General features: G+C 38.7%; 1 protein-coding gene across 4 annotated transcripts in view; it reads left to right on the top strand.

The window, feature by feature from the left end:
- Nucleotides 1-13,952, top strand: part of PRKCH (protein kinase C eta) — a 257,755-nt gene that overhangs the window by 63,445 nt on the left and 180,358 nt on the right. For 3 of the 4 annotated variants that reach the window (XM_077122445.1, XM_077122446.1, XM_077122448.1), the window contains exon 2: nucleotides 7,711-7,774. In XM_077122445.1, coding sequence (XP_076978560.1) covers nucleotides 7,711-7,774 — 64 coding nt within the window. Of the gene's footprint in view, nucleotides 1-2,718; nucleotides 3,409-7,710; nucleotides 7,775-13,952 lie in introns of those variants that run through there. The other variant, XM_077122447.1, reaches the window with a different exon arrangement.

The raw sequence follows: 13,952 nt of genomic DNA, 5'->3' as shown, positions 1-13,952 counted from the left end.
CATCCATCTTGTCATGTGCTTCAGGACATCATTTCGTCTTATTGCTTCATAATATTGTATCATATGTATATAACACATTTTGTTCATCCATTCGTCTGTTGATGGCCATTTGGATTGTTTACGTCTTCTAGCATTTGTGAATAATGCTGCTCTGAACATCGCTCTGCAGATGTCTGTTTGTGTCACTGCTTTCAGCTCTTCTAGGTATATTGCTGGGTCATAGGGCAATTCAATATTTGGTTTTCTAAGGAACTGCCAAGTGGCTGTACCATTATAAATTTCCACTGGCCATGCATAAGTGTCCCAATTTCTCCACATCACCGACCTTTGTAGTTTCCTGTTTGTTTAATAGCAGCCATTCTCATGGGCATGAGGTGGCATCTCATTGTAATCTTGATCTGCATTGCCCTTAGAGCTGATGAAAATGAGCAGCTCTTCTTGTGTTTTTTAGCCATCTGTATATGCTCTTAAGAGAAATGTCTATTCATGTCTTGAACCCATTTTATAATTGGGTTGTTTGTTCTTTTATTGTTGAGTTGTAGGATTTCTTCATGTATACGATGTCTGTTGTTTTTATTATTGTTGTTCTGGTCTGAAGTGGTGTTTTGTTGTGGTTTTGATTTGCATTCCCCTAATGACTAATGGTTTGAGCATCTTTTCTTCTGATTATTGGCCATTTTTATATCTTTGTTGAAGAAATTTTTATTGAAATCCTTTACCCATCTTTAATTTGGGTTGTCTCTTATTATTAGGCTCTTAAGAGTTCTTTATGGTGGACATGACTATCTTATCAGATATTTACCAGTATTTTCTCCCTTTCCATGGGTTTTCCACTTTCTTGGTGATATTGTTTGCAGCAAAAAGATTTTTAATTTTGTTATAGTCCAATTTTTCTTTTTTTTTTCTTTTATGCTTGTGCTTCTGTTGTCACATCTGAGGAAACATTGCCTAACCCAATGAATGATGATTTACTACTATTTTTTCTTTTAAGAACTTCAGAGCTTTAATTTTTACATTTAGGTCGATGAACCATTTTGAGTTAATGTTTGTCTTGTGTGGTGTGAGGTATAGGGGGTCCAGCTTTATTCTTTTTCATGTGAATATCCATTGTCCCTGTATCATTAGTTAGAAAGACTCGTCCCTCCTTACTGAATTTTCTTCAGACCTGAATGGCTCCTTTAATCCTTCCCTCCCATCCCTCCTATATCCCGTCCCCCTGATCCCAGGCTCTCTGTTTGCTTTTTTTCTAGATTTTATATAACTAGAACCAGGCAGAAAGTACTTCTTTTTATCTGGCTTCTTTCATTCAGTGTTTAGAGAATCTGCTATGTTGTTGCATAGATCAATAGTTCGTTCTTTTTTACTGTTGTATACTATTCCCTTATATGGATATACCACATTTTAAACATCCATTCATTCGTTGATGGACTTTTTTTTCCCTTCATTTTTGGCTTTTAGGGTAAAGCTTCTAAGAACATGTGTGTACAAATCTGTGTATAGGAATATGCTTTCTTTATTTTTGGGTAAATACCTAGGAAAAGATTGAATGAATCGAATGGTAGGCATGTGTTCAACCTTTAAGAAACTTCCTCACCTTTCCATAGTGTCTGTACCATGTTACAATCCCACCAACAATGCGTGAGAGTTTTTCTACGGAGAGGGGGATCTGTTTATCCAGTGCTTCCTGAATGACTTTTACAGAAAGGAATGCTGTATGTGTCCATTCCCATGGAGGGCCTGCCTCAGCACTCTGGCCTCAGCCACGTTCTGTTTGACATTCTGTCAGTGCCTTGTATGATGACAAGCTAATCCGAGTCCCTGCTTTTGGAGGCTATGAAGCTGTGAGTAAATAAACTGACTGGATTTTGAATTCAGTGAACCTTAGGGCCTAGACCAACAAGGTGAAATTTTACAGAGACAATGTTTGTGAGGGTTTGGGGGCCTATCCACTGCATCAGCACAGGATGTGGGAAACAAAGCCATACAGCACATAGAAAAGATGCAAAGGTTTTGATCGATGGCAGACTCAACCTGGGTCATCGGAGCTTTTCAGAACGTTCATATAAGTGTGTGGCAGCATCAGTAAAGTGCACTCTCAAGATCGAGGTTAGTGATAATTTTGCTCTCTTTTGTGAAGGTGAGGTCACACCCACAGGGTGATGTTCAGTCTTTTAGGGGGTGTGGAGACATTGGGGTGTGTCCAGAGGAAACTGATCCGAAGAGCGAGGGGGTAGAAAACTGTGCCCTAAATGAAACTACTGAAGGAGCTTGGTGTATCCATGCTTGTTAATTTACTCATTCATTCAACAAACAATTTTTAATCTTCTTATACAAAAAGTAGGGTCCTAAGGGACAGGGCATAATGACCACATCCTGATCTGGGTTCCAGCAAATTGTCCGACTGTCTTTAGAGACCTAAAAGGTGAATTTTGAGTTGAGTCTTGGTGGATAGATAGGAGTTGGAGAAGTAAAAAAGGGAAGGAAGGATTTTTCCATCCAGAAGTGTCAGCAAGACTAATGTCACTAGGCAGTAAATTCCAGACAGGTAATGTGTCTTTTTCATGTTTGTGACTGCACTCCCAAGCAGGCTACCTGACCCATAAAATGTCCTGATTGAGCTCTCACGTTAATTGAAAGATTGTACAAGCAATTACGAGAGGCTGGGGCATAGGTTGTGTGTGTTTGGGGTGGCGGGGATTGCTGAGGCTGAAAGGAAGGCAGGGACATGGCTAGGACCTCATTATGGACAAGAGAGGAAACACTGAAAGGTTTTAAATTAGGAAGAAGTGACATAGCCAACATCACTGATAGCCGTTGGAGACCAGAGAGTCTGGAGACAGAGAAACCAGCTAGAAGACCGCTTTAAGAGTCCAGGTGAGGCAAGGCAGTGGGAGAAGAGAGCAGATGTATGTGGTGGGAAGCTTGGGCTGCCAGGTAGGACCGGGAATGTGCAGGAGGGTGTTGATTAGGCGATACAGGACAAGGGTTTGAACTCTGGGAATGTTGAATTAAAGGAACTTGTAGGACACAAGAGATAGAGGTAGTGCATACATAGGTTTGAGAGTGAGATGTGTGTTCAAGTGGAGCTGAAGAAATGAATCTCACACTAATTCACTTTAGCCCTCTTGGAGGTTCCAATATATTTCTCTCTTGTACTCCTAGAAGTTGAGACTCTTGGTTGGGTTTTGAAACCACGGGTCTGAGAATCTTCCAATGGAAATAAAAGAGGACTGAGGAGCAGCAAGATTTAAAAGTAGTCAGAGAAAGAGATGCCTGGAAAGGAGCCCTAGAGGGAGGGTTAGAGGAGAGCCAAGAAAGAGTGGTACCCTAGAAACAAGGAAGAGAGGTTCATGACGAAGGCGTCTATTGAGAGGATCAGATGCCACAGAGCAATCAGCTGGGATGAAGGTAGGATGTTCTGAGGCTTGCATGAGCTGCTTTAGAGCTGGGGGGAGGGCAGGGTATAGAATGGTATGAGAAGACTTAGAGGGGGTGCAGCAATTGTCTTCAAATATTTGACCTATTCTCTTTGGCTGCTATTTTGGTTATGTCTTTTGGGTGCAAATGGTAGCAAATCCAATTCAACTGGCTGAAGCCGGAGGAAATTTATAGGCTCAAAAAAACTGAAAAGTCTGAAAGTATCAAGCAAGACTTGACCGAAGGGCTTAAAAGAACATCAAAACCTGGTGTTCTTTTGTCTCTGACCTCTCCCCTCCTTCTTGACAAACACGACAGATTTATGTCCTTCCAGATTGAAGTTCAGTACAAGCAAGGTCTTCTCTCTTCCTCTAGCTCCAGGATTCCTCATTGGATCCATTTGGTTCACACACCAAACCTGACCCAATTACTGAGGGTAAGGGATTGCAGTTTCCCCGGTAGCCAGGTACAGGGCACATGCCAGCTCTGGACCAGTCACCAAGGCCTGGGGGATTTGGTGCTGTGAATGGCAAAGTGTGGGTTACATGTCCACTTTGGAGCTAGGGTGGTATCCCAGCTGAACTGTCTCTACTATATGTGATGGTAGTTCCCAAAACTAATACTTAAGTGTTGTTTCCAGAAGCAGGAATGAAAGCTCTAGCTAGAGATAAAGTGTCCACTACAACTGTAGGGGATGGAACTAGGGAAATTTTTGTCCCCTGCATTTCTGCTCATGAGAAAGATCTTTCTATGGAGTCTAGCAATGAAATAGGCCAGCTGTAGAGGTAGTGAGTTGGCTGTAACTAGAGGTATTCATCTGTAAATAGATGACAACAATTCATCAGCCCTATGTAGATGGAACACACAACCTCCTAGGTAGTACTTTTTAAACTGTTTCACCGTGCCCCACAGTAAGGGATACATTTTTACACTGTAACTCAGTTTACCCTTATACCTGCACACAGAACTGCAAATAAAATTTCATGAAAATGTACTTTTCCTTATTACATATGGCGTGTTCATATATTCTTTTTCATTTTATTCCACTTAAGGAACTCTGCTGTTGCAACCCGTTACATTGTTTCCATGTCCCAGTATTGGGTCTTGACTTAGAGTTTGTAGAACCCTGTTCTAAGGGCAGAGACTCTTAGCGTTCTTGTGCCGTAGGTGAACCAGGCTTGAAGATGGTGTTTGAATCTGGTTTGTCCACAGCAGTGGCGGTGCAGTGAGGAAGCACGCAGAGTTCCCAGGTCTGAGTGCTGCGTCTGTGGCCCTGTTTGCCAGAGCAGCTCGTGACCTGTCAGGGTAGAGTGGTCTTCTCTGCAGGCCTGCGGGGCAGTGCTGGACGGAGCCAAGGCTGGAGGATCGAGGAGGTGGCCCTGGCAGTCTGTCTGTCCTGAGGCTGCAGTAGTTCCTTCTGGGCCAGCCGCAGTTTATGTTGTGAGGTCGAATGTGCATGTGTGTGTTCTCTGCCAAGACTTTATATTGAAGAGGAGGGAGTGGCATTTAAAAATAATATATTTTTGACTTGCAGCAAGTCAAGGCAGAGAATGGAGACAATTGCAGACTGACATCCTGTTTAATCATCCCTCTAGAGAGCTCTATTTTCAGAACTTCTGTTCTATAAGGATTCAGAAGTGATGTTAAGATAGTTAAGGGAATATTGTGAGGTTGGCAGCAGTCCTGATACAAGTAGCTGGTTTGAACACGGATGATTTACAGTATGGTAGCCAAATTATTTACAGATTTTATGCAGAGAAAAATCTGATCATAGGAACACACTGTTATACAGGTCAAGTTTTCTGAGTGAGTACAAAATGGGCATCTTTTATTTTGAAAAAATATATAACCAGGATATGGTGCTAAAAAAACACAACACATTGTGCTCAAATTCTCATTACGTGACCTAGTAGTAAAGCCAATTTTTTGTTTGTTTTTGGGCTTTGTTTACCTGTAGGAACAATAAAAATAGTAAATAGAACTGTTGAGATCCTTTGAGATCCCCTCATAGCATCCCCCATGGAAGCCATGTCAGGAATGCTAACTAAATGACGTAATAGACTCTCCGGTGAGAACGGTGAGGCTGTGAGTGGTCTTGTTCAGAGTCCAGAGCCTATGGGGACAGAGTCTGGCTAGAATCCACGCCCTGGTCAAGTTCATGGCTCTTTCTACCAGACCATATGGTTTGCAGCTTATTTAAATGCCATATTTTACTAGACGGGACCTTCCATCACTATACTCAACTTCTCTTGACCTTCTTTCTTTAGATGAAAGGTTAAAGGCAGAAATGGGCTGAATCTAACAAGGTTTACTTAAGAATCATTGTAAATTCATGTATTTGGGTCCTGAAGAACCCCGCAATCCAAGGCTTGGAGATTTTCATGGGTGGGGAGGTCAGCATCCAGCACAAGAGGGCTGAGCCCGCCCTCCTGGCTAGTGGTGACCAGAGCACACCTGAAGGGTCGCTGTCCCGTCCTGGGCACCATGTTACGTAAGGGCGCTTGGACTACTGGAGTGTGTGCCGGGCGCTGGCCCTCAGTGGGCGTGCTTGCCGAATGGGTAGAGAGGAACTCCTGTGAACAGGCAGAGTAGTGAAGCCAAAGAGTCTAAACATCTTTCCCTAGTGCTTCCTGAGATTAATTTGACTTTGGTAGAAATGGTATAGATTCAGCTATACTCTTCACCTTCTATTTTTTACTTTATAAAGTTAAAAGTTTGCAGTTGATGACATCACATTTGGAAATGCTGAGTCCTATTTACCCCGTTATTATTAAACCCTTTTATTAGTGTGGTATATTTGTTACAATTGATGAAAGAATATTATTATAATTGCACTACTAATTACAGTCCATGGTTTACATTATGGTTCCCTTTTTGTGTTTGAGTCCTTTGTTTTGTTCATTTTATCTTTTCTCTAATAGCATGTACATGATCTAAAGTTTCCCCTTTTGACCACATTTTCACATGTATAATTTGTGTTAACATTCACAATGTTGTGTTACCATTGCCGCCACCGAAATATTTCCATCACGCCAAATAGAAACTTGATATAATTTAAGCATTAACTCTCCATTCCTTACCCCCACCCTGGCTCCTGGAGTCCTGTATTCTGATTTCTGGCTCTATAAATTTGCTTATTCTAATTATTTCAGATCAGTGAGATCATACAATATTTGCCCTTCTGTGTCTGGCTTCTTTCACTCAACATCATGTCATCAAGGTTCATCCATGTTGTCTCAAGTATCAGTATTTTATTATTTTCTATGGCTGAATAATATTCCATTGTGTGTGTGTGTGTGTGTGTATGTGTGTGTGTGTATATGCCACATTTAATTTATCCATTCATCATTGAAGGACACTTGGGTTGCTTCCATCTTTTGGCGATTGTGAATAATGCCACTATGAACATTGGTGTGCAAATATCTGTTTGAGTCTCTGCTAGTTCTTTTGAGTAAATACCTAGAAGTGGGGTTGCCAGGTCCTATGGTGATTGTATACTTAACTTGCTGAGGAACTGTCAAACTGCCTTCCCCAGCGACTGCACCATTTTACATTCACAACAACCATGAACGAGTGTTCCTATTTTTCCCTACCCTCTCCACACTTGTTATTTTCCATTTTTTTTTTAATTGTAGCCTTCTAGTAGGTATGAAATGGTATCTCATTGTGGTTTTGATTTGCATTTCCCTAATGACTTATTTTCACTCGTTCTGTAGGTTGTCTTTTTACTTTCTTGATAAAGTTCTTTAATGCATAAAAGTTTTAATGAGATCTGATTTATCCATTTTTTTTTTCTTTTGTTGCTTGTGCTTTGGGTGTAAAGTCTAAGGAACCACTGCCTGCCATAAGGTCCTAAAGATGTTTCCTTATGCTTTCTTCTAGGAGTTTTACATTTTTTTTCATTATCTGTCTGTTACCATTATTTATTTCATGCATAAATTATCTAATAAAACGCTGTTGTTAAAATAGGTATACATAAGATAGGGATATCTCAAAAACAGTTGCCAAGTTTATGGGTGCTTCTTTGTAGAATGCAGGGGAAAAATAAAAGAGAAAAAAAATTCAAGAGGAAGATAAAAGCTGAAGGAACTTGCTGACTTTTAGATATGCTTCTTAACCTTTGTAATTTTTTGAGATGTCACTGCTTTGCTGGCCCCTCTACTGTTTAATCAGAGTTCAGATCTATTTTTATATCTGCGATTTGCAGATTTAAGCCTTTCTGTAAAGAGTTATTGGAGGCTCACAAAAATTATTTTAAATTTAAAAGATAATATGTATTTTTTCTCTTTCTAGGTGGATTTGGAGCCAGAGGGGAAAGTATTTGTGGTAATAACCCTAACGGGGAGTTTCACTGAAGGTAAGAATGAGTTTTGGCTGGTTTTCGGTATGTGGGCAATCTCAACACATACTCTGGCAATATCTATTGTGGAATTTGTACAAAGAGTATTTTGTAAAATATGCTGTAAAACAGTTCACTGTCTTCAGTTAGGCTGGCTGGTATTTTATTGCCTAATGGTCTGTTGGTTAATAGTGGCCATATTACATGTATTTGCTTAATCTGGTAATCTGGTGTTTTGTTTAACATACTCACTGAGATTTCATTTTTATTCGTTGTCATTGTAGCTGAACTAATAAATTGGTTCTTGCCTCTTTGAGTACATGCCTATTTAAACCGTGCTGTAGATTTTTGTTTTTGTGCCAACCTTTTAGATTTTCTCTGCATGTTTGTGCAAGAAACTTAGAAATGATGTCCTCTTCTTTGTAACCTTTATCTCATTCTTATCCCATAAGAGATTCTGTGCCTTTTCCCTTGCTACCAGTGAGTGCCCCAAGTATTTTTTTAAATTGAGGTAAATTTATATACAGTCAAATGAACAGATCAGAAATGGACAATTTGTGTTTTGACAAATCATACAATTGTGTAGTCAACACTCCAATCCAAGATAAAAATAAATTTCCATCAATACCTTTTTTACCTGCTTCCCGAAGCAATGAACATACTGATTTTCCCTATTGATTAGTTTTACCCTGTTCTATAAGTTCATGTAGATGGAATTATACAGTATATATATTTTGCATCATATCTAATTTACTCAGCATAATCTCTGTGAGATTTGTTTGTTATTGTGTACATCAAGGTTTCATTCATCTTTGTGGCTGAGTAGTATTAAATTGTATCAATACACCAAAATTGCTTCTACCCATCTCCTTTTGATGGTTTTTCCCTGTTTGGGGCTATTAGAAATAAAGTTACCATAAACATACAGACATACACTTTATACTTATACATAATATACGTATACATAAACACGTGGGCATACACTTACATTTCTCTGGGATAAATATCTGAGTGGAATTGCTAAGTAGTAAAATAAGTATATGCTTAACTTTAAAAAATACTTTAAAATGGCTTTCTTAAGTGGCTATGTTATCGTACTCCCACCAGCAGTGTATGAGCGTTCCAATTACTCCATATCCTTACCAACACTTAATATGGTCATTCTTTTTAATTCGAGCCATCCGATAGGTATGAAAAGGTATCTTGTTATTTTAATTTGCATTTCCTTGATGTTGAACCCTTTTAAGTCATTTGGATTTTAAATTTTTTGATAAGTGCCAGTACAAGTCTTTTGCCCAAATTTTAACCCTTTGGTTTATATTTTTATTATTGATTTGTAGCTTTTTATTTTATGGATATGAGTCCTTTGCCAGAGATATGTATTGTGAATATTTTCTCCCAGTCTATGGCTTTTCTTTTCATTTTCTTAATGATGTCTTTGAGCAGCATTTTTTAATGTTTATGAAACCCAGTTTATCTATCTTTTCGTTCACTGTTTCTACATTTTGTGTCCTCTCTAAGAAATCATGGTTTATCATAAGGTTACAGATGTCCTCCTGTTTTTTTTAAAAAAGGCTATAGTTTCAGCTTTTATGTTTGCGTATATGCTCCTTTCTAAATTAATATTTGTGTGATATGATGGAGAGGTTGGGATTTGTTTCCCAATATAATAATCCATTTGTTCCAGCACCATTTCTTGAAAAGTCCAGCATTTCCCACAGCATCACCTTTGTACCTTTGTTGAAACTGGTTGGCTCTATATGTGGGTCTCTTCCTGAACTGTTTCTTCTGCTGCATTGATCTCTTTGTCTATCCTCATGCTTGTACCACAACTGTCTTCATTACTGCAACTTTATAGTCAGTCCTAAGGTTAGTGCTGGGAGCCCATCAACTCTGGTCTTTGCTTATCCATTTGTTTTAGGTTATTTTGGTTATTCTGGGTATTTTGCATTTTGATGTCAATTTTAGAGTCAGCTATCAATTTCCACACAAAACCCTGCTGGATTTTGAATTGGAATTGTGTTGACTCTATAGATCAGTTTTGGTAGAACCGACGCCTAACAACAGTAAGCATCTTCAAATCTATAAAGACCAAGTATTTTAAGTTTTTGATGCTATTATAAATGCTATTTTAAAATTTCATTAAAAATGTTTGTTACTGGTGTATAGACATGCACTTGATTTTTGTATATTGACTTTTATCTGTGACCTGATAAAATTCACTCATTAGTTTTATTAGTGGATTTTTTGTAGATGCCTGAGAATATTTTATGTAGATGATTGTACTGTCTATGAATAAAGATAGTTTTATTTTTCCTTTCTAATATGTGGCTTTTTCTATTTTGTGTCTTATTGCATTCTGAGACTTCTAAGACAGATAACCTGCCTCAACCTAAACAAAGAGAAAGAAGTCCAGTCTTTCCCCATTATTATGATGCTAGATGTATATATTTTGTAGATCCCTTTCACAATTGAGGGAGTTATTTCTAGTCCTAGTTTTCTGGACTAGTTTTTTTTTTTTTTAATCAAGAATGACTTTTGAGTCTTGCCAGATTCTTTATCTATTGAATTGATGATATGGCTTTTCTCCTCTATTCTTTTAATGTGGTGAGACATACTGAATAATGACTGTTAAAACCAACCTTACATTATGGAGGTAAACAGCACTTGGTTGTGATTCTTTTTATTAAAATTTAATTTATTTTTATTTAAATTATTGATGTTTTGTTTATATATGTTAATGAAAGGTATTCTATATTTTGTAATCTTTTCTATAAAATGTTTATAGGTTTTGGTATTAGGATTATGGTTGTACCATAAAATGACCTTGGAATAACTTCTTTCTCTGTTTTTCACAAGAGTTTATATAATTTATAGTTTGGTTATCAATTCCTATGTAATAACCCAACCCCAAATTTAATGACTTTAAACAACCATGTCATGTGCTCAAAATTTTGCACTTTTTTGTACTGGGTTTAGCTGAGTGGTCCTTCTGCTAGATAACTAGTGTTCATTCATGTTTTCACCAGGCAACCACTAATCTATTTTCTGTGTCTGTAGATTGGTCTTTTCTGAACATTTCATGTATGGAGAATAATACAATATGTGGTCTTTGACATCTACTTCTTTTCACTTAACAAAATGTTTCTGAGGTTCATCCCTATTGTTGCATGTCACTTTTTCTTTTAAAAGATTTTCTTCTGCATGTGGAATTGGGTTGACATTTTTTTCCCAGCATGTTCTAAATATTTTTCCATTATCTTCAGGACTCTGATGTTTCTGATGAGAAGTCTGAGAGAATCTTCCTTGTTAACTTCCCTGTGGTTATGTGATGACATTTTTCCTCAGGCTGTTTTCAAGATTTTCTCAATCTTTTGCTTATAGCGTTTTGACTGTAATGTGCCTTGACTTAGTTTTATTTTATTTGTCCTGCATAGGGTTTGTTGAACTTCTTGGATCTGTAAGGTGATGTTTCTCATCAAATTTTGAAAAATTTTGGCAACTATTTCTTTAAATATTCTTCCTGCTCTTTTTTTTTACTCTCCTCTACCTATAGGATGTAATTATGTTTATGTTAAACCACTTGATATTTTACTCACTGAGGTTCTGTTAATTTCTTTTCAATTTTTTTCTCTGCATTCTTCAAGCTGAATAAATTTTATTGATCTGCTTTGAATTCACTGACTTGTTCTGCTGTCTTTTAATTGCTGTTGGACTGATCAAGTGAATTTTGAATTCCAGATATTGTATTTTTCAGTTATATGATTTTCATTTGGTTCCTTTTCAGTTTCTTTTTTATGCTGTCATTCCCCTTCTGTTCATTTTAAAAACATTTTCCCCTTTTGCTCTTGACATATTTATTAGGTCTCCTTCAAAATCTTTGGTAAATTCAACATCTGGGTCATTTTGGGGTCTGTTTCTGATGATTGCTCTTTCTCTTGACTATTGGTCTTTTTTTTGTTGTTGTTGTTTCTTTATATATGTCTTGTAATTTTTTATTGGAATCTCTTTTGTACATGCACAGTTCTGGGTTCTGCCTGTTCAAAGGTGTTTCACCTTCTTGTTTTGATTGGTGTCTTGGACATATAAGATTTGTGAGCAAAATTAGTCTACCTCATAGTTTAGCTGAATAAAATGCTTTGTGGTATCACAGAGCTTTGTTACTAGAATAGTACACAGGGGACATGGGGACAACCATGGCATAGAGAATCTCAGTCGTGAGCAAAGGGGCAAGAAAGGAGCAAAGAGATTCTGAATGTGCTGTACCACCTTTCTCGATTAAACTGCAAAAACCGATAGAGTGAGGCCTTGCACGATAGAGCAGGTGTGATTGCGTTATAATCATTATATGATTCCTTTTTCTTTTGAGAACTGTATTAGCTCTCTAGGACTAAGTTCTATTAAGATTCAATTCAATTAAGGTGTACCTTCCTTAATTGTACCTTGGAAACATCAGGACACTGGCACTTGAATATACATAGATGTTCTTATCATAGTTAGTTCTTTGTGCTAGTGATAAGAAAGAGATTGAAAATTATATAGAGGGTGAGTTCTTACTAAATCATTGCAATTGTATTCCTTTCAGAGCTCATCATGGGTAAAAGTGTTCAGTAGGCTGTGTTTATCTTTGGTAGTTCCATCTCCCCTTTAAGTTGGTCCTTCCTGCTCTCCGTCTTCAACTATCTCTTACTCCAGTGCAATACCCAATTATCTCCTCAGTCCAGGAACAGTTGCTAACAAGGAAGACATTGAATTCATGAATTATTTCACACTGAAGTGATAGTGATCAATATCTTAGTAGTATACTCCTTTTATAGGTGTGTTTGAGTATTTTAAAAGTTGCTAGAAGAGCAATTTTACCCATGAGAGATAAACTTTTATTGTTAAAATTTCAGGGACTATGCATCTATGTGTGGGGAATGTATTTTAGGAACCCCGGATCTGTTTTCTTGCTCTGTAGGAGCATTTTCCTGTCAGCTTGGCTCCTAGACTGGGGCTCAGCTTGAGCTTGCACATTGCTTCCACCTTAGAGCACAATCCCTTGTCAAATGCAGGGGACGTGAAGGCTGCCTTTCTGCGTGTGTTACATAAGGGGCAAACGGAGCCCCAGATGTGCCTGCTGCAGCTGTAGCAGCAGCCCAGGCCTGCCACTGGGATCTTATCCCTGGCTTAGCCTCACTCCTGCAGTCACCTTCGACTATCCCCAGCCCTGAAATGACAGGTTGACTAATGGAACACTTGGAGCTCTGGTTTCGATCTTGGGTTCTGAGGGGCTTCACTGAGAGTAGTAGTGTAAGGTCAGGCCTGGCTGGTGTGTTTCTGACGTGAAAGAGGCACTGGTCTGGGATCTTGAAGAATTGTCAAAGTTCAGGAAAAGTTGTGTGAGCCTTAGAGTCCATCTACCCTGCTTTCCAGGATTGTTCTGTAGGTGTAATGTATGAAGTCTCTGTGGGTCTAATGCATGAACATGTCTCTGTGTTCCTGTTGTCACAGCAGTGTGGCAACACTTGTTTATTTTGACCCTGACTTTATTTTATTCTAGAGTCTGAAGTCTTTAGTGGACAGTTACAAGCAATGTTGGTTCATCTCCATGCCTGTTTTTTTTTCTCCATAGCCTCCTGTAGGAGTTCTGCCATTATCTCAGATTCTAAGATCCCCAAACTCGGTTGAAAAAAAAAATGGGCTGTGATTTGTGATATTCAGGACTGGTGTTAGGAGAAACTTACTCCTTCTTATTTCACATTGTTTGATTGATTCTGAAGAATTAACAGCTCAGGCAAAAGCATGTTAATAAACTTAAGGCATCATTAGGACATCCCTGTGGTCTCGATGTCGATGCTGGGGATACAAAAGTGAACAAAACATGGAAGGTATGACCCTGTCCTGAAGGAACTCTCAGGAGGGAGAGCAGATGCAGCCTGTGTGTGCTGGGGACCAGCTGCCACCACAGGACGAAGTCCATGCACGTTGCTGGGACGTAGGAAGTGCAGTCCAATCTGCTGAGAAGTTTAAGAGAAAGCCTTACGGGGAGTGGATGTTTAAACCAAGTTGGGAGAATAAATTGGAGTGTGCTAGGAGGGGAAGGTAGTTCAGGAGGGTCAGACGGTTTGTGTATGGTCAAAGTTCTTTTAGGCCAGTAGGAGTGATGGGGAGCCAGCGAAGGGAGACATCTAGTATGATGGCTGTAGGGTTAGGG

Source organism: Tamandua tetradactyla, chromosome 12 (genome assembly GCF_023851605.1).
Source record: "Tamandua tetradactyla isolate mTamTet1 chromosome 12, mTamTet1.pri, whole genome shotgun sequence".
Classification (NCBI taxonomy): Eukaryota; Metazoa; Chordata; class Mammalia; order Pilosa; family Myrmecophagidae; genus Tamandua; species Tamandua tetradactyla.
Note: the sequence above shows the minus strand (reverse complement) of the source record. Positions and strands in the feature narration are given on the sequence as shown.